This window comes from Ictalurus punctatus, chromosome 10, assembly GCF_001660625.3.
Source record: "Ictalurus punctatus breed USDA103 chromosome 10, Coco_2.0, whole genome shotgun sequence".
Taxonomy (NCBI): domain Eukaryota; kingdom Metazoa; phylum Chordata; class Actinopteri; order Siluriformes; family Ictaluridae; genus Ictalurus; species Ictalurus punctatus.
Genome location: NC_030425.2, coordinates 8,782,566 through 8,807,883, shown reverse-complemented (window position 1 = coordinate 8,807,883; position 25,318 = coordinate 8,782,566). Strand labels below are relative to the sequence as shown.

Genomic DNA, 25,318 nt, shown 5'->3' with positions numbered 1-25,318 from the left:
TTACTAAAAGTGTAGCATTAGTCAGGTTTTGCTGAAACAGTGGCCATGGACTGATTAACAATTCTGATTGTTACTGACAAATAATGAGTAAAAGTGCAGTACTGTGATGTTTCTGGGAGCAGTAACAAAACTCGCTTGACACCGACACAACCTCATGACTTAAATAATAGACTTAAATATATGTATTATGCAAAATAAGAACTAATCTGGCAAAGGGTCAGAAATGTTAGTTTCTACAACTGGCTGAAAACCTGATAACTATTCAAGTTAGTTGAAAAACATTTTCATAATTTACACCTGATGTTGTCTAGTGGCTGACTTTCTAGTGAGTACGCCTAGTATGTAATTACTTTAACGTGGACCCAGTGCATTAAACGCAGAGGTAAAAACATGTCCTATTGTCAAACGCTACTTTGCATGGGTCATTTTTAAAATCATTTATGCTACACTGCTACATATTTATATGCTGGATTGTTTTGACACAAAAAAGAAAAGCCTTCACAGCCTTTCAAAATAAAAGTGTCAGAAACAGAATATCCATCTATTAACCATCAGCATACAAGTACATGTACAAGGCCACATAAAAAAAAAAATACTAAAGTTGCCATAGATTTATGAGCTTTTGAAAACAAATAACACACCAGTATGTGCTTAAAAATACTAGTTAAATAAAAAACCCATTATTTTATATATTTCATATAAAGATGTACCCCTTTAGACTCTCTATAGTCAACAAACCATATGTAGACTGCCATGAATCAGTTTCTCAATTGATTCTGAACAATGTCAACAGCTGTTTGTCTGTCTTTTAATAATATATGATAATGTATTTTGACACAGTACACGTTTCCAATTAAATGTATTGAGATAATCAAACAATGTTTGAGACATCAAATGGACTATCCAGTATAAAGTGCAAAAGTGAGAGTGTGATGGTGAATAGATGAGCTACTAAACATAAAATGTCAACTTATATCAAGGCTCTGTTGAATTCCGAAATCTTATTGGTCAGAAGGTGTTGATTAATTTTTTATAACAGCGTACCTATAAAATATCACGGTTTACATTTGTGACTAATGTTTTTTTTAAATTATTTATTATTATTATTATTTTTTTTTTTTATCTTTGTTGTAAATTCATGGCCGTGAAGGCAAATTTCCAAAACCAGGTAGATACCTGACAAAATTTCAGTCTGACTGCATAAAGAAGTCAAACCTGGGGGGAACACAATGCATTTTATAAAGTGTGTAGGCGTGATGAAAAGATCACAGAGTCAGGGGTATTCGACATTAAAATGAAGATCAAGGAACAGTATAAGGACTGAAAGACTCACTGCTCTACTGAAATGAAAGAGCAGCTGTTGCAGTGTTAGGATTTCAGTAGTACAATTGGGAAAAAATGCTCAAGAGTGGAAAGCAAATTACACCATTGTACAATACAGAGCACAGCACTCAAGAGCAATTGACACACACACACACACACACACACACACACACACACACACACACACACACACACACACACACACACACACACACACACAGCTTTCTGGTTGTTCAGGTTTTTTATGCTTTATGTCAATGTATCAGTCTGAAAAATGGTAATTCCTATTTACAAAGACAACAATGACAATAAAACAAGAAAAGGAAAAGTGTGGAAAGCCTTTTCTTTGGGGTTTGCACCGACTTTAGGTTTTTACTAAATTCTACAGGTTTTCCATCACCTGTCTCCATATTTCTTTACAGTTAGGTTGACATGCATGATAATAGCAGCTCTCACAGTAGTACCAGATGTAAGGCAAAAAACACATGGTAGTATTAATGCATTCATTCTAATACATTATCATTTACATTTACAGCATTTGGCAGACACAAAGCCCAGCAGTGGGAGCTTGCTGGTGCTGGCATTTGAACTCACCTTAACTTTCTGATCAGTTACTACCACTACCCCAGCATTTCTATAGGAACAGCTCATTCATAGGGTCTTGTATGGCAGAGACTGCATAATAATCTAAGCCTAATAATAAAGAGGTTAAAATAATGTTCTGTAAAAACAAAACAAAAAGAAAACATCAAATTGCTGATATGCTTAAGTTTTCTATAAGGAGACATTTATTTAATACTTTTGGAAGGAGCCTCCAGTGTATCAGTTTCTATCAGTCAGAGGTAAAGCTGTTCCATTACTTTTTCCACTTAGGAAAGTCTTCATTAAAACAATAGTAACTATGAATGATTCAAAAGAAGTGTTGTACTTTAATTCATTAAAACATTATAATCATTGGCAACATTGCTGTGGTATAAGAGGAGTAAAACACTTCGGGATGTGTTGATCTAGGCAAATAATAAAATAAAAGATCCACGATGGACGTGTCAGGCCATATTACAGCTTTTTCTATAGCACCAAGCTACGGCGTGTTTTATTCTTTAATAACTGCACTATTTGGTGTAAAATGTGTAGGATATATTAGGTCTCACAGGCAGCTCAACCACACGGTTACACACCATTGTAATTCCATTATACAGTGTTCATAAATTCCTCTCCAACTTTTCCCTTTATCTCAAGGGATTACAAAGAGTGTTTTTTTTTTTCTCTAAATAATATATCCACAACAGGGTCATTTCCGTTTTTGAAATATAGCTTTGAAATTGGAATGAAAACCAGACGGTGATATCATTAGCGCTACTCTTCATTCATCAAGTTACAGAGCTAAAATGTCAAAAATTAGTCAAAGTTGTTTTTGACTTTCCACTCTTGACACAATGCAGGTATTAAATTGTAGTCATGCCCTCGTATTTACATATGAGTTGTGTTACTAAGTTGCTAAACTGATTTTAATTAGCAGTTGTCAGTCAGCTGTGACCTAGATTTATCAGCAGTTTCACAAGTATGTTTTTATCAACTTGTTTTACAGTGATTATCAAAAAGAAAAATAATAAATCAATAAAAGAGACCGCACTCATGATACACAGTCCTCAGGGTTTACTGGGTTAAAAGCTTAACCCATAAACTGAGTGGCTATGGGTTAAGCTTTTGTGAGCTTTTTACTAAAATACGTAGAATAAAGTTTCCAACTGTGCGTGTAGGATATGTAATATAATTTATGTTGTTGTATTTATTTGTTTGTTTATTATAGAAGGTTATAGTCATGGTCTTGTCCTGTCTAATGTGTGTGGGAGACTAAATACCAAAAAAATATTTGATTGTAATTTCATATCGAAGCACTTGGAAAAGTTTACAATGAAAATTCGTTAAATTTATAGCTGCAAAAGTTAAGCTATAATACTGGTCCATTGTGCACAATAAGCGCTTCTACTGTTCCATAAACAGGCAGCTTAACCGGACGGTAGACTTTTATGACTCCTAATCAAATGGGTGAATTAAAAGAAAAATCAGTGTCATTCTGTTGAATGTGAGCCAATTTGTAAGAATTAAGGTAAAACTATTTTTTCCACAAGTATTTTGTTGTGTGCCTGTTAAAGGGTTAATGGCTATTATGGTTTTAATGTACTTGGTAAGAACATGCTGATTAAAAGTTTTTGTCTTGAAATATTTGTGTTTTCCATCATTGACAGATGCTCTTGTTTGCAACACTCAAAACATTACCACTGTACTGTTCTAGATGCCATTTAGTATAATGGTTATTACATTATCGTTTCACTGTTTTGATGTCTGAGACAGTCATCCTCCTGGCAGATGAGCTGGTAAGGTTTTTCATTGACCTCAATCACAGAGCTGCTGATCCCAACATCCAGGTTCTGCAGTTCCTCTCTTGATAGATGTCCCACAATACCAGCTCCTAATGAGTCTCCCAGCACATTGGTGGTGGTTCTGAGGCGATCCCTGTCTCAGTGAAAATAGGAACAGATGTTATAGACATCTAAAAGTCTTTCTAGTAAACTTTGATTTTTATAAAGAGAATGTGTGGAAGCGGTTTTGACAGAATAATTCTGAAAACGGCTAAATACACAATAATTCTCCAGTCAGTTTGGTGGCTGTTGTATAGCTATTAGACCATTTCATATTCTCTTACGTTGTGCCTGCATTATGTATCAATAACCTTTTTGCAAGAGTGCTCTCTGCTGGAGATGTGACAAATGTGACATTTAGTCAAGACTTACAGGAACCAATCCACAGCAACGATGAGTGTTATGTCCTCGGTGGGCAGTCCCACGGATGTCAATACAATCACCATGGTTACCAGACCAGCCTGAGGAATAGCTGCTGCTCCAATGCTGGCAGCAGTTGCTGTGATGCTGGAAAATGACATTTTAAAAGTAAGAAAATACAGCACACTGTAAAAAAAATAAATAAAAATACTGTAGATTTTTCAGTAATTTACTTGCAACCTGGGTTGCCAATTAAATACTGTAAAATTGACAGTAAACAACTGTAACATAAAACATACAGTATTTACAAAAAAAGAACTATAATAGCTTTCTTAGAATAAAAGTAACACATAACCAATACATTTGCTCATTTGGTTGATGCAGGAAACAATTGAGCTCAAGGACCCACTCAAGGCAGGTTGGTGGTGCTGGGATTTGAACACATGACCTTCTTTGGTGTGAGCCACTGAGCCACCACAACTAGCTCGACTAGCTTGCATTGCTTCAATGCGATCTTTAAGTGGCGTTAGGTCAGTGGTAAAGTAGTTGAATCAGTGTAAGCTAGTTGTGGTGTAGTTGTGATGTAGTTGTTGTTAAGGCTTTGAGTCACAGAGCGGAAGGTTTTGTGTTCAAATCCCAGCACCGCCATGCTGGCATGGTTGGGCAAGACCATTAATCTTTATCACAGTTGTATCCTGTGTTATTTTATACAACTTTAAGATATTACAGTACTTTATTGTAATTTATTTATTGTAAAAGTTTATTTTACAGGTGTTTATTGTAGAATTGGCAATAAATTACTGTAAAATATACAGCATTAAAAAAAAAAAAATATTATTATTATTTATTTTTTTTACAGTGCAGGAATGTGTCCTGAGAAGTGATGTATGAAGTATGAAACATACTGAAAATTCTAAATAAAATATGCACTGAGGGACAGACTAGATTACGCATTATTGGTTTATAGTTTTGGTCATGTCTTGGGCTATAAGCCCTTTAACTCTATGGATCCACTTTATATAGTAATATATTGTTATTTTTAGTGGCTTTGTTATTGTTACCTGATGGTAAGTATTTGTCCAAAGTTCAGGTCCATGTCATTAACTTGGGCTATGAAAATGGCAGCCACTGCTTCATAAAGAGCTGTACCATCCATGTTTATGGTGGCTCCCACAGGCAAAACAAGGCGTGTTACACGTTTGTCCACATGGTTGTTCTCTTCCAAACAACGGAAGGTGATGGGAAGGGTTGCTGAACTGCAGAAAAGAAATCAAACATCTAATACCTTTCCTGCTTAAAAGTCTAGCTGAAAAAGCACAACCGATAGACTGTCTTTGTTAGTTGGTTAGTGCTGGTAGAAAAGAAAGAGTTTCTGAATGACTGATACCAATGCAACAAAATAGACGTTATTTTAGAAAATAATACTCCAATGATAAGATAGAAAATCTAAAAGATTTATTTAGCAATTAATTCAAATAATTCAGAAGCTGGAAAATAACTTACCAGCTGGCAAAGATGGTCTACCAGCTTGACCAGCTCTGCCCGTGTTTTGGTAGCTGGTCAGATCAAGCTGGATTTTTCAGCAGGGATATTTCCCTTAATATATTATGTTATAGTAATTCTCTATAATGTCCTTTCTGAAACTCCATACACACTACAATTAAACAAAAACTCTAAACAATAAAATATCATATTTTCTCTATGAATATAGAGCTCCATTGCATGTTAAGATTGTTTTACTACCTTGAGGATGTTCCAAAGGCCGTAATTAAAGCCTGGAGCAGACCAGAGATGAAGGTGTAGGGGTTCTTCCGTGTTGCCAAATAGAAAAGCAGAGGCAGAGCAATGAGGCTGTGGATGAGCAGACCGACGATGACACACAACATGTACATTCCCAGCTGTCCTCCAACTTGTAACAGGTCTTTCATTTCAATAATCTTCCCAGCAATTAGAAAGAGGATTCCAACTGGAGCATACCTAAGAGATAATGTTTGAAGAGAAATAACAGAATGGCAATTCATCCATCCATTTTTTTACCGCTTATCCTACACAGGGTCAGAGGGAGGCTGGAGCCTTTCCCAGGGTACTCGGGGCACAAGGCGGGGGACAGCCTGGACGGGGTGCCAACCCATCACATGGCACAATCTCACACACACTTTCCACACCCATTCACACAGTACAGACAATTTGGAATTGCCAGTCAGCACACCACATGTCTTTGGACTGGGGGAGGAAACCGGAGTACCTGGAGGAAACCCCCGAAGCACGGTGAGAACATGCAAACTCAGTGCACACAGGGTGGAGACGGGAATCGAACTCCCACCCCTGGAGGTGCGAGGCAAATGTGGTAACCACTATATACAGTATGGATATAAAAAGTCTACACACCCCTGCTAAAGTGGCAGATTTTTGTGAAGTAAAAAAATGTAATTAAAATAATCATGCCAGAACTTTTCCCACCTTTAATGTGAAATTGCAAAGTATACAAATAAAGTGAAAAACAATCAGAAGCGTTTTTATGGGGAAAAAAAACTTACAGTAACCTGGTTGCATAAGTATGCACACCCCTAAATTAATACTATATTGATTATTATTAATATTCTTACCCAAAAAGACTGAATGGTGTAATAATATCAATGTGGCACATCTTGACTTGGTTATATTTCCCCACTGTTTCTTGCAAAAACATTCCAGATCCATCAAATTGTAAGGGTATCTCCTGTGCACCGCCTGCTTCAGGTCACCACAGATTTTTAGTTGGATTCAGGTCTGGGTCTGGATAGATCATTCTAAAACATTGATCTACTTTTGGTTAAGCTATTCCTTTGTTGATTTGGATGTATGCTTTTGGTCACTGTCTTGCAGAAAGGTGAAATTCCTTTTTCATCTTCAGCTTACTAGCAGACACCTGAAAGTACTAAAATCAACTGGTATTTGAAGCTATTCAAGATTCCCTCCACCTTGATAAAAAATAAATAAATAATAAAAAAAACAAACACAAAAAACAGTTCTGCCTGAAGAAAAGCAGCCGTAAAGCATGATGTTGCCACCACCATGCTTCATCATGGGTATGGTGTTTTTGGTCAGTTTGCTTTATTTTTTTGCACCAAACATACCTTTTGAAATTATGGAATTTATTATACTTTTTGAAATTGGTCTCATCGGGCCATAACACATTTTACCACATGGGTTGGGGGTAAATCAGTTGAGCTTGGATGTTTTTTGTGAGAAAGGGCTTTCATCTAGCCACCCTACCCCAAAGCCCAGACAATATGAAAAATATAAGTGTTCTCACATGCAGAGAGAAATCAGTACTTCTCAGATATTCCTACAGCTCCTTTAATGTTACCGATGGTCTCTTGGCAGCCTCCCTGGTGAGTTTTTGTCTTGTTCTTTTATAAATTTTGGAGGGACGTTCTGTTCTTAGTGATGTTAGTGTGGTGCTCTATTTTTATTATTCATTGATGATGGCCTTCACTGTGTTCCATGGTACATATAATGTTTTGGAAAATCTTTTACACCCCTCTCCCTATTGATACCTTTGAGCAAATGAGATACCATGCATGCTTTGTAAGCTCTTTGCGGACCAGGGCTTCTGCAGTTGAATGAAACCAGTAAGATTTGAAGAAAATCCTACAGAAACAGCTGATCTTTATTTGGGGTTAATTAGAATAATTTCATTGATGACAGCTGTATGATAATTACAATTGTAAAAGGGTATGTACACTCATGCAGCCAGGTTATTGTATATATAATATACTATATATATATATATATATATATATATATATATATATATATATATATATATATATATATATAAACGGGGGTGTGTGGGGGAAATAAGTATTGAATGCGTCAAAATTATTTTCAGTAAATATATTTCCTATGAGGCTATTCAATCAAGAATTCCAGATATTTCACAACATTAAAGTCCATAAACGAAGTTATGTGTGATAAAGCGGAATGACACAGGAAAAAAGTATTGATCACGCTAACTGAAATGTATTTAATACTTAGTGGAGAAGCCTTTGTTTGTAATGACAGCTTCAAGACGCTTCCTGTATGAAGAAATTAATGGGCCGCAGTATTCAGGTGTGATTTTGGCCCGTTCTTCTAAATATATTGTCTTTAAATCTTGTTCAGTTGGATTCAAGTCAGGTGATTGACTGGGCCATTCTAACCCCTTGATTCTTTTTCTTTTTTTCTCTGAAACCAATTGAGAGTTTCCTTTGCTGTATGCTTTGGACCGTTGTCCTGCTGGAAGGTCCACCCACGTCTCATCTTCATCATCCTGGTGGATGGCAGCAGATTCTTCTCAAGAATCTCGCGGTAAAGGGCTCCATTCATCGTTCCTTTAATTATATGAAGTCTGCCAATACCATGTGATGAAAAACAGCCCCACACCATGATGATTCCACCTCCAAACTTCACTGTTGGTATAGTGTTTTTAGGGTGGAGTGCATTGCCTATTGTTTTCTCTGTGACGATGGCACCTGCTGCCTCCAAGTTCTGGAGCTCTTTCCGAGTGGTCCTTGGCTCTTGGGATACTCTTCTGACTATTCTTCTGATTCCCTGGTCAGAAATCTTGTGAGGAGCTCCTGTGTGTGGCTGGTTGACGATGGAGTGATGTTGTTTCCACTTGCGGATAATGGCCCCAATGGTGCTTACTGGAGGATTCCGAAGTTTTGAAATAAGTCTGTATCTGATTCCATCAATATGTTTCAAAACAATTAGGTTGCCTTTCTGACAGAGGCAGTCAGGTTTTCATTTAATATCTGTTGATATTTGATAGAGTCCATGACGACGTGTATCCTAGCAAAATGTCCAGGTCCTCTGGCAGAAAAACCACCCCAAAACATTAAAGAGCCACCACCATAATTAACCGTGGGCATGAGGTACTTTTCCATATGGCTACCTCTCTGTGTGCACCAAAACCACCTCTGGTGTTTATTGCTAAACAGCTCTATTTTGCTTTCATCTGACCATAGAACCCGATCCCATTTGAAGTTCCAGTAGTGTCGGCAAACTGAAGACGCTTGAGTTTGTTTTTGGATGAGAGTAGAGGCTTTTTTCTTGAAACCCTTCCAAACAACTTATGGTGATGTAGGAGACTTCGGATTGTAGTTTTGGAGACTTTCTGAATCCAAGATGCAGCTAACTTCTGCAATTCTGCAGCTGTGATCCTTGGAGATTTTTTGGCCACTCGAACCATCCTCTTCACAGTGTATTGAGACAATATAGACATGCGTCCTGTTCCAGGTTGATTCATAACATTTCCAGTTGACTGGAACTTCTTAATTATTGCCCTGATGGTGGAAATGAGCATTTTCAATGCTTGTGCTATTTTCTTATAACCACTTCCCATTTTGTGAAGCTCAACAACCTTTTGCCGCACATCACAGCTATATTCCTTGGTATTACTCATTGTTTTGAATGACTAAGTGGATTTGGTGAATGTGTTACCTCATATTTATACCCCTGTGAAACATGAAGTCATGGTTGAACAATTATCTCATCCTAGTCACCCAGTTGTACTAAAAATGTAAAATATCAACGGGAATATGCTTCAGATATACTTCATATGAATTAACAGGGGTGCCAATAATTGTTGGACACCTTTATTTAACAAAGATTTCTTTATCGACCTGTGATGTGTTTGCAATTATTTGATATCAAATGAGAGCAGAGTATTTTTGTGAATTAAAAAAAGATCAAAAGGTTAAACAATAAAGACGATTTTTCACAGCCTTCTTTGCTCATATTTACCAAGGGTGCCAATATTAGCGGAGGCTATATATACTGTTATATATATATATATATATATATATATATATATATATATATATATATATATATATATATATTCAAAATTTCCTGTTCCTTGGGTATGTGTGTATTCACAGACTTTATCCTCCTTTAACACACCAAATTGAACAGCTTAAATAGGGAACTGATTAATAGTTAATGACTGAAACAAGTTCTGATGGAACATGAGCTGAACGAAGACGGAATAGACAAAACCGATCCACACAGAATTAGTTAATAACAGAACATAGGCTGGTACTCACCACATAATGATTGCTACTAAGCGCATTATGGCATCATTGAGGCAGTCGAAGAAATCCTTCAATGGCTGGCCCTGCTGCTTCATATTTCCAATCACAAAGCCGAAGAACATGGAGAATACCACTAGACCCAGAGCATTCACTCCATAAGAGGAGCCAGAGACTGGAACAATCTCCTCCACTGTCTCCTGGATGGTCTGCAGGACTGTGCTGTAATTTTCCATTTGGCTGGACTCAGTGGCATTAATAAGAATACCACTTCCATTCACCATAACAGTGATGTTCTTTGTCAAAACCGTTTTCTTGTAAAGTGTTTTGTACTGGAACAGATAAATAAGGATTAATTTTTAAGGTAAAGGCAAACTAGATACTGCCATATTGTAGAGAAGCAACATTTATCTACCTGTTTAAAGCAGGCTTCCACTAAATTAGAAGGGAACATATTTCTGTAAGAAAAATAAAAAACATGCTTGCATAATGTCACAATAATAAATCTTCAAACAACGTACCAAATAGAATCATGTGTTTCTTTTTACCTAATGAGATCAAGAAATGCATCAGCAGCTGTCACCGATTCAACCATACCACTAGTAGACATTGGAGTGTCTCTTTGGCCTTTTCCAGGTCTTATGATGGTCACCATGAGAATACCAATGATCACAGCAATAAAAGTAGTCACAATATAGTAAATGATAGCGCGCACTCCCATCTTTCCAGTGGCTTTACTGTCCAAATATGAAATACCTGGTAAAATTAAAAAGAAAAATTTCCCCACATACTTATTGTAATATAACAGAAGCAACAGACTCTCAAAGTGAACCAAGCCAGTGTAACTTATGATTGCGATAAGATGCTTTTGAGACTGAAGAGATCCATTTGAAACATGCACTACTATATACTAAAAGTATATGGACACCTTACAAATCACACCCATATGTCCTTTTTGAACATATCATTCCAGATTTTGTCTCCCTTTGCTGTTATAATAACCTACACTCTTCTGGGAAGGCTTTCCTCTAGATGCTGGAGCATGGCTGTGGGGATTTTGCAGTAGGTGTTCCAGTTCATCCCAAAGGTGTTCAGGTCAGGTTGAGGTCAGGGCTCTTTGTAGGTCACACGAGTTCTGCAACATTAACCTTAACAAATCATGTCTTCATGGAGCTTACTTTGTGTACAGGTGCATTGTCATGCTGGAACAGGTTTGGGCCTCTTAGTTCCAGTGTAGGAAATTCTTAAAGCTACAGCATACAAAGACATTCTAGACAACTGTGTGCTTCCAACTTTGTAACAACAGGCTGGGGAAGACCCATATGGGTGTGATGGTCAGGTGTCTACCTACTTTTGGACATATGGTGTAAATATATTATTACACTAAAAGGGGCCATATATGGTTTTCTACTTGACTTTGTCCACGTACCTGTAACAAGACTGGATACAATGAGTGGAAGGACCATCATCTGTAACATCCTCATCAGTATCTCCCCAGGGAAGGATATATACTTTATTTCTCTCAATGATAAGTTTTGAGGTCGCAGAGCAAATCCCAAAATGATTCCTGAACAACAACAAATAATAAGTCTTAAGATGAAATTTAACTTCACCAAAGCTGCCACTTGATATTTACTGCCCAGTGACTTCCTAAAACACTAGAACAAATACATACTGTATGTGTTAGTGTGTCTTAATTTAAAAAATGGGCATCTATGTATAATACTGATTTGGTAAACATTACCTATTACAACTGCTCCCACAGTGAAGAGCACAAAGGAGTTGCGATGCAGGAACGCCTTGATGGCATTTCGGTTGATGGAGCACATCCTGACTTTGGTTCCAGACACTTGTTTCTGCATGGCTCTGTGCAACCAGTGAAGGTCCTTCTCAGGGTGATGGGGCTTCTCAGAGTCTTCGTCAAGAAAGAGGCTGTTGCTGTTTGGGGGCTTCTCGTTTATAATCAACTCAAAGACTTGGTCAAGGAGGCAGGTTTCATGAGAAACTGATCAAGAGTAAAGGTGAAAGATAGAGAAGAACTTTAAAGAATATTCAGTTTTAAACTGTTCACTCAACATTACACCTACCCATATGCCTACACCGAGTGCTGTTGTTGCCTGAATATACTATAAATGTTTCACTTCCTCATTGGGGTTGGTGTCATCACAAGTTCCTATAATGATTTAACAGCTTCATTGTTCCAGATAACTACCTAAACGCTACCATTAACGTCTGGCATTTTGTATGTGCTCTTGTTTCACTCTTCTCCGATTTCTACCAGCTTATTTTCCATTAGCATGACTGGCATTATCACTTAAATGTTAAATAATTTAAAATTGTAAAACCTTATAGTAATTGCATTACATCTAAAAACAGCAGGGTATTTGCTTTGTTTATATTGACTTTTAAAAAAAAAATTGTATTAAAAATACATTTTTACTCAATTTTGTCGAACTCAATGCGACAAAAGCCAGTGCACCGTTCTTTACTGAGATTCAAATCTTTTATTTTTTCAATACTTTGCATGTCCACCTTTATTTTTGATGACAGACTCAATCATCCTCAGCATGGAAGATACCAGTGTTGCACAAATGTCTAGAGAGATGCTTTGCAATTCTTCAGAGACAATTTTTTTCATCATCTGCTCTACCTTTCTCGTTAAAATATCCCAAAGGTGTTCTATTGGATTCGAGTCAGGCGACATACTTGGCCAGGTCATAGTTTTCAGTTTTTTCTTCTTTAGAAACTCTGGCATGATTTCGTCAGTTACCCTGCTGGATTATTCCTCTGCTGCAGAGCTTCTGGAGCCTGCGAGTCATCTTGTCAGCCAGTATTTTGGCATATCCACAAATATTCATGGTGCTGTATATAAATATCATCTCCCCAACACATTTTGCACTCATGCAGCCCCATATCACACTCCCACCACCATGCTTCACTGTCGGGACTATGCATTCACTGTGGTAGTCCTGGCCAGGTTCATGCCAAACATCTTAGCCAAACAAATTTATCTCTGTCTCATCTGACCAAAGAATGTGCTCCCAATATTCATCAGGCTTATATTCATGTTCTTTAGCAAAGTTTAATCTTGCAGATTTGTGCCGAAGAGCGTAGAACACTGTCTGTGGCGTCGTTTTAGGAGGACGGCAACTACAGCTCTGATTAGGGGTACTATGGCTCGTTCTATACCTCCTGATTACTTTTGCAACTGTGGTTCAACTGGTTTTTAGTTGGTCATGATCTTCCTGTATAATTTTCTATCTTTGTGGAAGATTCAGGAACAATCAGATTTTTCAATTCCTCTGGCAATTCTGTGCAGATAGACACAGCCCATAGGCCCAAAATTGAGAAAGTTCTGGTTTCACAGCTGAATGTATAACCATGTTCATGCAATTAGGCTAAATGGAAATCAATTTTGTTTCAATGATCACAGGTTTTCTAACTTGTGTGTCAGTGATCACAGGTGTATTCACTTATTTTCTACTTTGGAGCCTGTATTTTCAATACAGTCTATCTAAATTATTTGTTTTAGATTGTTCATAAGAGGAAATACTCTATGTGTCAATTTAGAAATGCTGCAATTACAGAGGGGTGATACAATTTTGAATCATTTGACATTTAAGTGATATTGCACAGAGGTGTACTCACTTTGGTTGTATACAGTATGCGGTAACTTGTTTTGCAGACATTCCACAACATTGAATGTAACTATAAAATGATCAAACATACATGTTGTTCTTTAATTAATATATTTTTTTAATTGTTGGCAAATTACTGTAGTGTAAAAGGCATAACACTTTAGGATGTGCTGAAAATAATCGGCTTTGGGGTTGTAATAAGTGCTGGGCCACATCGTACCATGCTGTTGTTGATTATTTTTCTAGAACAACACTCGGTTGTTTGATTCCTTACAAATGTTTTTTAAAAATTTTTTTTAATATTGCTCTGCATATTTCAACAAAGAATGTGAAAGGAGAGTGCTTGGCATTAGGACCTGGGCCATAGGAATTTTAACATCCTTTTATGCAGTGTTATTAGGAGAACTTTGCCATTTCCACAGCTGTATGTAGTACTTATGTTCTCTTGCGATATTCCATTGGAAAGCTAAGAGTCTTGTGATTCGAGTGATATAAACCATTTAAAGATACAGTCACAAAAGCAGCTACAATCACTGTCTTGGTCAGACCACCAGCAATACAAAAAAAAGAACACCAAACGGAGCCAACTCATCTATGAAGCCAGATAGCAGTCCACTGAACCATAACATCCCGACAAAAACAGTCTTGTTACACTGCCAAAGATCCAAAGAATCCAATTATGTAAAAATATTTAGTCCAAAACACATTTTACATCAACAAATCCAAAAGAACTGCTGCTGCGTCGTTCCAAATCATCTCAGAAAACTGCATTGTTCTCCATATCTCCTCAGTGCACGAGTGAACACACCTAACGCAGAGCTTAAAATGGCCCTCGGGCTGAGACCTATCGGATGACACATCATTTGACCCAATATGAGTCTCCAAAAGTTTTTGGTAGAAAAACATGTGTAAAATATTCATTTTCTTTGCTATTGTTATCAAATTGGAACTTGGACTAGGAAAGGCTTTATGCTGTGGTCCAACTGTGTTTTCCAGCTAATAGCTCCCAGCTGTAGGCATCTGCAGGCCTCTGTATGCAAAAAAGATAAACAAATCAGACAGAAAAAAACCCCCTTCTGTTTCAGTATGTTCAAACCTCTATTACTCAACACCAATAGCACTTACAATGATTCTTCTGGGAACAAAACCTTACAGTGTCCCCTTTCAAAAGAAACCAAAACCATTCATGTACACCAAGTGGTTCAAGTACAGCTTTAATTTATCTTTGGGTATGCCTTGGATAGGCATTTTAGGTTAATTTTACTGAAACTTCATTAACAGTCTCTACCCCACAAGCATAGATAATGACGTAAGAGTGTCACAGTGAGGGAATAGTGGAACTAAGTGCTCCTTGGTATCGGGGGCCTAGATTAATAGCTTTACAGTTTTGAGAAGATTCCGTCATATTCTCCATTATATTCAACACGCTCAAGTGTAGGTAAATCTTCTACCAATAGAAGCATTTGCTCTTCCCAGAAGAGTGTATAGTAATTTGGTATTCGACTTGTCTTTCATCAACACCCAAGTTTTAACTTCCAGATATAATTTAACTTGTTGCATCTCGTCTTTGGCAACCATGGATGTTTATCTGCGTAATACCTCAATCCACCAATGGTTACACTTGTTTCAGGAACATTTGGTACATTTGGTTCAGGCCAGCATATCTACTCATTCCTCCTTTTTGTTTTTTGATTTAAAAGAATGATATGTTGTTGTGTGTCTATGCCCTGGATTCTGCTTTCCTACAATATTGCATTTCTCATGAGTGTGGAAGATGGGTTGCAAGTTATTTCTCACTGTCAACCTCTGGCAATATCTTACTTGCCAAACATGTGATCTTGGAACAAGACTTTGTTTGCACAAGTGATGATTTGCATATTCAGGTTAAAGCAAGAGTTCTGTGTTACTTATTGAAATTATTACAACACTCAACAGTTATTAGCAAAAACCACATTTGCTCTAGAACCTGCAAGTTAATAAACGCATATTAAACTATCTCTTTGACTAGACCCTGGCTCTTTTTCTCCTGATTCTCCAAACGTCTTACTTCTGGTGAAGCTGAAGCATTTTAATCATCCAGAAAAGATTTATATCAGAGACCAACATGAATTGATTAAACCGTGAAAGCAGGTGTGTCTCCTTATGAAGGTATTATTGGAGCAAAACAACTGAGCTCTCGTGACAGTGGAGTTTGTACTTGTCGAATTTTTCTCTCTCTCCCACAAACACAACACAACAGTTACACCTTCTCAAATTCTCCATTGCATCCTATTCTGCAAATCACATATCCTAACAAAAACAAAAGTATAATAGTGGGTGATATCAGAAAAAAACAAAACAAAACAAAAAAACCATACCGTAAACATCAGGTGCAAGCTCAAGACAAGAAGACAAGGCTACCTTGAATTTGTTTTTCTCCCAAAGGGACAGGCATCAAAACAAGTTCCTTTCCTTGGCCAAAAGTTATCTGGTCTCTGAACAATTCAATTCAATTCAATTTTATTTGTATAGCGCTTTTTACAATAGACATTGTCTCAAAGCAGCTTTACAGAAATATCAACATGGTATACAGATATTAAAGGTGTGAATTTATCTCAACTGAGCAAGCCACTGAGTGGCGACTGTGGCAAGGAAAAACTCCCTAAGATGTTTTAAGAGGAAGAAACCTTGAGAGGAACCCGACTCAGAAGGAACCCATCCTCATCTGGGTAACAACAGATAATGTGAAAAAGTTCATTATTGACTTATATGAATTCTGTATGGCCATAGAAGCAGCCGTAGTCCCATCAGTCTGGAATTGGAGTAGATTAGAGCTCCATCCAGAGGCAGGACATCCGAAACGGATCAGAACAGTGCCCGCCCCTATAGGTGCATAAATTACTTTTGCTCCACATTTCACAGCTATGTATCAGCATTTGAGACTTGTATCGGCAGATTCAAGCTGTTGTAGTTATTGACTACATCCAAGGGGAAAAATGCACTTGTGCAAAATTTGTCCTTGACTTCACATTTTTTTGATATGGGTGTGTGAATGTGCTTTGCACCATATTCAATGTCAGCATATGAGTTTCTTAATTTGTAATTTGTAGAATAAAATTTGTGCACATATAGTGAAGAATTTTAGTCGGTGTGAACTATGTAAAAATTCTACAAGTACAAATTCCACTGTCACAGGTGCTCAGTTATTTTTTTTGCTCCAATAATACCTTCATAGCTCCTGCTCAGTTGGAATGAAAGCCTGACCACACCAGCCCTTTGTGGATAATATTGAAGACTGCTGTTGTAAGATATTTATGCTGGCTGTGCAAACTCCTCTGTGTCAGATTGTGAAAAAATTGCTTTAATCCATGAGAGTGTGGTTGTCTGTCCTCAAACAGGTTCATTTCTTCTATGCATGATCATACCTCAAGCTACTTGGTTTTCAAATGACTAATGAGTCAATTCAGGTTAACTTCTGCTTGGCTGGAATGAATACCTAAAACTACACTAGCACTTTGTGGACATGATTGGACAAGTCTAACATATTACACTATGGGTTTTCTACATTGCACTATAATCTCTTCGATATTAATATTATATATATATCCATCCATCCATCCATTTTCCATCCGGCTTATCCTACACAGGGTTGCGGGGAGTCCGGAGCCTTTCCCAGGGAACTTGGGGCATGAGTTGGGGGACACCCTGGACAGGGTGCCAATTCATTGAAAGGCACAGTCGCATACACATTCACACAACCATTCACACACTACGGACAATTTAGAGATGCCAATCAGCCTACAGCATTTTCTTTGGACTGAGGGAGGAAACTGGTGTACCCAGTGAAAACCCCAAAACATGGGGAGAATATGCAAATTCTGCGCACACAGGGTAGAAGCGGGATTCGAACCCCCAACCCCGGAGGTGCGAGGCAACCCCATACATGGTAACTGACTGAGACATTACATTACATTATATTAGTAATATGTATGTGGGTTTTAAATAAACAAACAAACAAACAAACAAATAAATAAATTAATAATAATAATAATAATAATAATAATAATAATAATAGGATAAAACATTAAAAGAAACCACCACTCATTCAGATCTTAAATTAGTTTACTTTATTTCTGTGTAAATACTTTGTTCACTTCCAGGTTAGAGGACTGCTTTTTGTTTTTATTTGTGTGTTAATCTAAATTTACCTTTCTATAAATTTCTAACCATTGTTATGGTTAAAATAGAAAACAAAACAAAACAAAACAAAAAAACTAATGTTGCATTATGCATAATTGCTTATTTTTTATTTTCTAAGTCATACTTAACAATATGCTCATTATCTCCACTTGTTCTGTACCCTAGGTTTAGTACAGAGAGCTTAGTATCTATACTTATCAAGTCCAGTATAGAAAGTTCACCTTTATGTCATAAGGAAGTTATTTAGAGCAAGACTACCACCAAATCAGTGTATGCATCAATTCCTGTAGTACTATAGCTGTTGCATCATCATCGGGAGCTCTTATCTTACTACAATTTAAATATTCAACTGTTAAATAAGTCTTTCAAATGACAGGATCATCATCATGAGCAATTAAAACACATCCTTTAAAAAACAACGGTAATGATTTTGCTGTCAGTCTCTACTTCACAGTTTTTCTACTAGAGTGATTCTAGTTCATCTTGACCAGCTGGGTCAAATGAAAGGTGTTTGAGCCGCAGGCTGCAAGTCAGCATTCTGACTCTACAAATGGTAGAGTCATATACAAGCAAACAACCTGTGCACAAAGATTCTAATGGTTAGTAAATACAATTTCATTTCATGGTTTCCTACAAACTACACAGTCCACATTGAAGACATGCATGTTAAAGCTAAGTTCAACAAGCTGAATTTGTTTTCAAGTGCTATAGATTCATCTACAGTGCACAATGTGTTGTGTTCAGTGTGATTGCTTAGAGAGGTGGTATATCTCAGATACCTGAGCATCTTCAATCACCAAAATTCCATGGGCAACTGAAGATCACACTGACAGTACATTACTTAGTTGTATGTAAGTAAAATAGAATATCCCAGTTAGATTATTTAAAAAATCATCATATCAGAATCACCATATCATATTATAAGGTAGCACAGAATTAGCCTAAAATTAATTATTTAAACATGTAACAATTAATCCAACATATTGCAAAAATCCATATTTAAACCTTACCTCTACATTTTTATCTTTAAATGTTTTATTTTCAGATTAAGTAGCTACTGCCCAGCATAAACCAACTTCACTATGTCCACTTACCACTCATGATTTTAAGATGTTGCGGATACTTGCTGTCTATGGAGCAATAGAACTGTAATTCATAGAGGAGTTCACGTTTATGACTAGTGGCACATTGCTATACTCATGTGCTGATAAACATGAAACAGTCTGTCATCTCCCCTGACCTGACCATCAGAAGCTCCATTCTCCCTCCCCTCGACCACACGCTGGGCAATACTGGGTAAAGGTTGCCCTTTAGCACTGACCAAAGAACAACAAAGCCCTATAGTGTTAAATATAAGTAGCAAACCCAAAACCAGTCTCAAATCAGCATATAAAAACAGATTGTATTATTGGCCCTGGTCCCAGTGCTGGATCTATATAGTTGGGCTGTAACCCAATACAAAAACATTATTCGGAATGAACAAATAATGCATGTCTAAATAGATACAAACACAAATATGTTTTATTTATTTTTCTTTTTTTTTTTTAGAAAGATTCACAGGGCGAGACTAAAGTTGTGCATCGGGACTGAGATCCTTCGAGATGCAACAAAAAGTTGCATAAACAGGAGGTTTTTACTTTGATGCAGACTTGATATGAAGCTCGGGGGAAAATAAAGACCACATTCATTAACCTGGACGTATCTGTATGCTGCATTTGACTTACATTAAAAGTGTTACGTCAGAGATTGAGATTGTATAGATAATGTTATAGCTTTAACAAGGAAAGTTCATGAGTAGGAATTTTGAGTTGAGGGGGTGTTTTCTTTGACTTTTCCTGGTTGGAAGTTGGGAATTACAAGTTATGACCTCTAGTGAAACACAGCATTAGTAACTACCTGCTAAGAGTCCCAGTTTAGATTAGGATACTGGTTGTTTATATTTTGGGAATTACAATCATATAAATTTGTTAGAAAATATTGCGGCATAAATGCAACAAAAAAAAAGCAAAAAAAAAAACAAAAACAAAAACAAAACCCTAAGTCCTGCGCAAAACTCATGTTGAGACCAATGATGAACTGTAGTGATGTAGCTGAGGTCGATGAACTGTGAGAGCCAGAATTCATTGTCCACGCTGACAGTGCTGGCATTTCTATCTCAGTTTTATCCTCAGACAAACAAACAAACAAACAAACAAACAAACAAACATCCTTTCACTTTTAGGCCATGCCAATTTCAGATTTAAATATGAAAACAGTTACAGATGCTGATATTTGGAGTTCTAAACAGATTCAGATACAGACCTATTCAGGGTCAACTTTCCAGACATCAATTACATTCTTGCTTCCATCTTGCTACTTTTCCACTCCAAATATAACAGGTCCTCAGCACACCTTGATTCTTATTGGTATTTTTGCTGTTGTTGTTTTATTATAGTAATGATACTAACTACTACATCTGCATCCTGTCAGAGTAGTTTTAAATAGATATACTAAATTTATCTAGCTCTGGATGGGAATAAAATTACATGAATTATATAACCTAATTAAATAATTATGTAATAGGAGATACATATCTAGTTTTCATCATAATTGAGCTTACAATCATGCCTGATTTTCCATACATTTGAAAATATTTATATGGTTGTCTATGGCTGATGTGATGACATGATGACTTGCCAAATGGACAACCATTTGTTTTGACCGTCGTTATTTTGTGATGTGTCTAAAACTGAAGGCCCTATGTGCTTGCTATCTGGTGCTGTCTAATGTGAGGGAAAATACTCATTTTTACTTTGTAATAAGATTGTTCTTGTTCTATTTCATTCTCATCAGCGGATAACGCCTAAGAAGGCCATGTCATGTCACTGAGATCAGTACAGAATGTGTATCTGCTTACAGAGACACAAACATGTTCTTCTGTTCAAGGTTTGTCTAAACATCTTCCAAGACCCTAAAACAAAGCCTGTTTAAACTGCCTCAAACTGCTTCTTATCGGTGCACAGAATTATGTCATGCTCTGCCTTTCATATATGTAGTAGTGATTTAGTACAGGTGCTTTAGAGTGCTCTCATTACTCTATCCTGCTTTATTCTATCCTGTATTAACCATCTTTCTGTAATAAACCTTTTTACCTTCAGAGGACGAGTCTGCGAGTGTTGTCTAATTGCCACGACAATTTGGCGTCTCCTGGCTGGGCCGTGCAAGTCTTTCAGTTTTTCTGGACAACAAGCAAACCAGAAGATGCTCCTGGAAAAGTTTTCACTCTTAAGTCCGTGTTGATACAGGCGGTTTGCCCTTTGTTGTGCAGAGCGAAAGACTGATGTAGCCTTACCACTGACTGATAGGAATCATAAAAAGAAAAACAGCCTTATGGTAAATGAGAATTTTATGTAGTCATAGTGTATTGCTGTCTGTATGGAAGGGACTCAATGATATAGAATTAGAATTTGAATTTTATGTAGTCATAGTGTATTGCTGTCTGTATGGAAGGGACTCAGTGATATAGAATTAGAATTTGAATTTTATGTAGTCATAGTGTATTGCTGTCTGTATGGAAGCGAGTCAGTGATATAAGAAATATTACAAGGAGGCGATTTCTTATAAGAAGTTCGGGGAACTTCACCTCTGCGACGGCAGAGAGATTGCTGTTTCTTAGATCACAGCTTCAAAACTAAGATATATACTGGCGGGTATATATATATAGAGAGATAATAACGGTAAAATAAACGGAAAGATTCAGTTTCGAGGAATAAATAAGTAAAGAGAGTGCTTTTTAAGAAGCGCGGATTATTATCAAGTGGCATGCCCCATTGACTCATTCCATCATATCAAATACATGATATATTTGGCAAATTTAATGCACAAGTAAATTTCACTGAGATTAATAATAATAATAATAATAATAATAATAATAATATTTAAAAAAAGAAGGGAAGAGAAAAGTGTAAGTCCTACCAAATTGCTGTATGTGGACTCGCCCTCACAGGTAAACTCTTTTACATTCTTAAGGTTTGCTCTATTGAACCTATAGGTTATATGATTAATTGAATGTCTAGAGATTTGGCACGCATTTAGAACCTTTTCTCTCTGTGCACGAGAACGCATATTCACTTGATTTTCATGGCATGTTAAATTGATTAAAACTTTGAAAGTTATAGGAGGGGTAAAAAGAAAAAAATAATATGAGAAAAACATGTAGCAAAGCATATCCTGTGACACATGCTATGGTATGTACAGGGTGCTCATATGCTGGTCCTAATATCACATTTATGCGTGTGAATTATGGGGAAGGATGTTTGAACCAATATGATTTATGGGTTAAAGAATGTGCTTTCCCTGAAAAGGGTAGTTTTAGCCTCAGACAGTTAGAACAACTGAAACTTAATTTAGAGACAAAGGAGAGAGAGAGAGAGAGAGAGAGAGAGAGAGAGAGAGAGAGAGAGAGAGAGACCCCTAAAACAAAGAGCGAAGTGCAGTTTTTAGCTGACTGGAAGGCATTTGCTGAGTGGCAGAGCGAGGCACATAAAAGAGAGAAAAAATGTCAGGCAGGGCCCTCGTCTGTTTCTCAGTGTGCTAAATTGCAGAAAGCCGATCCCAACCTGGACTCCACCCCACCACGACGCCCACAGCCAGTAAGGAGGGAGGAACCTGCAGTTTCAGAGGCACCTCCTCACGATGAAGTGGCCCAGCCTACGCCACTCCATCAGAACCTGTCAGAACTGAGCCACCAACCCCCACTGAACTATGCGCCAGCTGTCCAATCCTCACCGGTTGCGTTACACACGAGATCCCAAGTGAAGGGACCAACAACATTGTTGCCTGAGGGCTTCAGACCAACAAAATCAGACAGAGAAGGGACAGTGCACGCCATGGTAAATGCCCCAATGCTGGAAGTGGCCAGAGAAGGAGGCCCTATGCTAGTTCACAGACCCTGGACATTGGAGGACATCAGGAGCAGCATGACGCATCTGCCGGCTCTACGCGAAGTAGGAGGACGAAAGTTTGGGGATGAACTTCATAAGAATAAGAATCATTTCCAACAGTGCTACCCACACAACATCACACGTCCCCTCGTCACACAGACACATAACGATTATTCTATCATTGAACACATGTGGTCTGCGAGACGCAACCCTCCACAGACTAGCAAGATGGGGTTTGATTGGCTGAACTCAGTACTCGGGGAATGGGGCTCGTGAGTATTAACCGTCTGTCTACCAATAGGTGCAATAATTCTTGTCTTGCTCATTTTGCCTTGTATTGTTTCTCTCGTTTGGAGCAGTCTCTCACGCTCGTTGAAACGCTGATGTTGACAAAGACTGAGTGAGATCCCTATGATGACCAACCTGACTTGTATCCTAAACCTGACTGGGTATCAGATTCTCTCAGCGACACTGACAATGACGACCCATTGACATCCATTTCACACCTATTGTAAATATTCCTTTGACCATGACGACTCTCATTTCACCCTAAATGAGCTTGCTTGATGACAGGATACTTTATATCTACAAAAAAAACAACAACCCTTAGCGCCGTCATTATTTCTGTTTTATGATGAATTCAGTTGAACCGTGAAAGGATTCTGAAGTTCTGATGTATTCACAGCATTGTAATTTCTCTGTTAATTTTAGTTATCATATTTTGGAATGATAAAATGGGGGAAATGTGAGGGAAAATACTCATTTTTACTTTGTAATAAGATTGTTCTTGTTCTATTTCATTCTCATCAGCGGATAACGCCTAGGAAGGCCATGTCATGTCACTGAGATCAGTACAGAATGTGTATCTGCTTACAGAGACACAAACATGTTCTTCTGTTCAAGGTTTGTCTAAACATCTTCCAAGACCCTAAAACAAAGCCTGTTTAAACTGCCTCAAACTGCTTCTTATCGGTGCACAGAATTATGTCATGCTCTGCCTTTCATATATGTAGTAGTGATTTAGTACAGGTGCTTTAGAGTGCTCTCATTATTCTATCCTGCTTTATTCTATCCTGTAATAAACCTTTTTACCTTCAGAGGACGAGTCTGCGAGTGTTGTCTAATTTCCACAACATCAGAGTCTCAGCAGGCAACAGAGTTTTGTATGAAATTTCTCTGCCAAAACCCAGACAGTTGTAACTACTGCCACCTGGTGCTCATTTGGACTGGATCGTGAGCCGCGTTTAACTTCATGTAAATGAACATTATGATACATACTTCACTCTGTTGCAACCACTTCCTTCATTTTTTTGACCTGACTGCACATGTACACAGAATTGCACAAAACCTACCCCAATGAAGACAGGCAGCTTCTAAAACAAACTTTAGGCATGCCAGAATCACGTCATCGGTCCTTGGTGGCCACATGGATCGGTTGGCTGCACGGTTGCTTTCCAAATCTAAGTTGTTTAGATTAGATGGTTTGGCATCTTCGTGCAGGTTGCCCTGGTGTGATACAGTCTCCTTTTCACCTTTTTCCCTCTACTAAGATCATTTTTGAAGTGGAATTGTAATAAGACACATAACAGCAACACATGCTGCATTGCACAAAAAGACACCTTAAAATGTGGCATCACGTCTGTGAAATGCTCTCTGTTGCTCTTGAAACAGACTAAACCTGTGCAATTTAAGGTTAAAATTCATTTATAATACTGGCCATAGTACTCTAGTAGTAACTCTTTAAGTGGATATGACTATGGTGCTATTCATGCTCAGATCAGGAAAAAATTGACATGTTTGGTGGCTACCAAATTTACTGGTGTTAACAAATAGCCCTACAACTGTACCAGCTGGAATGGTATTATGCATCTTTTCCTAAAGTCAATCGCTTGCTATTCCACATGTAAGTACCTGCATTCAGTACATCCATATTTCCGTATGCCATGTGTTTACAAGATACATGATATGATACGTGTCTGTTTTACCCACTTTAAAACCAAGTTACCTCTTGTCCTAAATACAAGTACTTTAGGGTCCAATAGCCAATAAAGCGCTACTAGCTACAAATCATTGTTATATCACAGTACAAATGTAATATGCAGGAAACTGTAACTTATATGATACAGTTGGATGTGTGTATGCTACTTCCTACTGTATCATATAACAAGTTATGAAGCTCCTTTAGTACTTTTCCACAAAGTTTGCAACGAAATCCATGCCAACATCAACATTTTAGGGTATATTTCATCAGAAAGTAAGACTTACCCAAATGAAATTGGTCAACACTCTGTCCTCACCCTGCTGTAAAAAGTTAGAATGTAAAGAAACGTCAGCGAATCTTCCTGCATGACTTCCTGAAGCCCGAGGTGAAATTTCTAGAAAAAAAGAGGCCTTACTGAGGCATCTGCTCATACAAG

At 37.5% G+C, this 25,318-nt stretch overlaps 1 protein-coding gene across 2 annotated transcripts; it reads right to left on the bottom strand.

The window, feature by feature from the left end:
- Positions 1–709: 709 nt before the first annotated feature.
- LOC108271210 (excitatory amino acid transporter 1) lies at positions 710–25,318 on the bottom strand. Of its 2 annotated transcripts, XM_017478606.3 has the most exons (11): positions 25,167–25,284; positions 21,111–21,316; positions 11,907–12,167; positions 11,592–11,729; positions 10,711–10,918; positions 10,578–10,620; positions 10,178–10,494; positions 5,850–6,083; positions 5,168–5,362; positions 4,119–4,253; positions 710–3,840 (listed from the first exon to the last, which is right to left on the bottom strand). In XM_017478606.3, the coding sequence occupies exons 3-11, from the start codon at positions 12,022–12,024 to the stop codon at positions 3,642–3,644; spliced, it is 1,587 nt and encodes a 528-aa protein (XP_017334095.1). In that variant the 5' UTR covers positions 12,025–12,167; positions 21,111–21,316; positions 25,167–25,284; the 3' UTR covers positions 710–3,641. The 2 variants fall into 2 exon arrangements, with proteins under 2 accessions (XP_017334095.1, XP_017334094.1); XM_017478605.3 differs by lacking the exon at positions 21,111–21,316 and having other exon boundaries at positions 25,167–25,318.

Coding starts and splice junctions, on each gene's coding strand:
- LOC108271210 (XM_017478605.3), bottom strand. CDS start 12,024: ATGCAGAAACAAGTGTCTGGAACCAAAGTCAGGATGTGCTCCATCAAC. Junction 10,919..11,591: donor TGTATCCAGTCTTGTTACAG/GTACGTGGACAA, acceptor TAATTTTACCAG/GTATTTCATATTTGGACAGT. Junction 5,363..5,849: donor GCCTTTGGAACATCCTCAAG/GTAGTAAAACAA, acceptor TCTTTTCTGCAG/TTCAGCAACCCTTCCCATCA.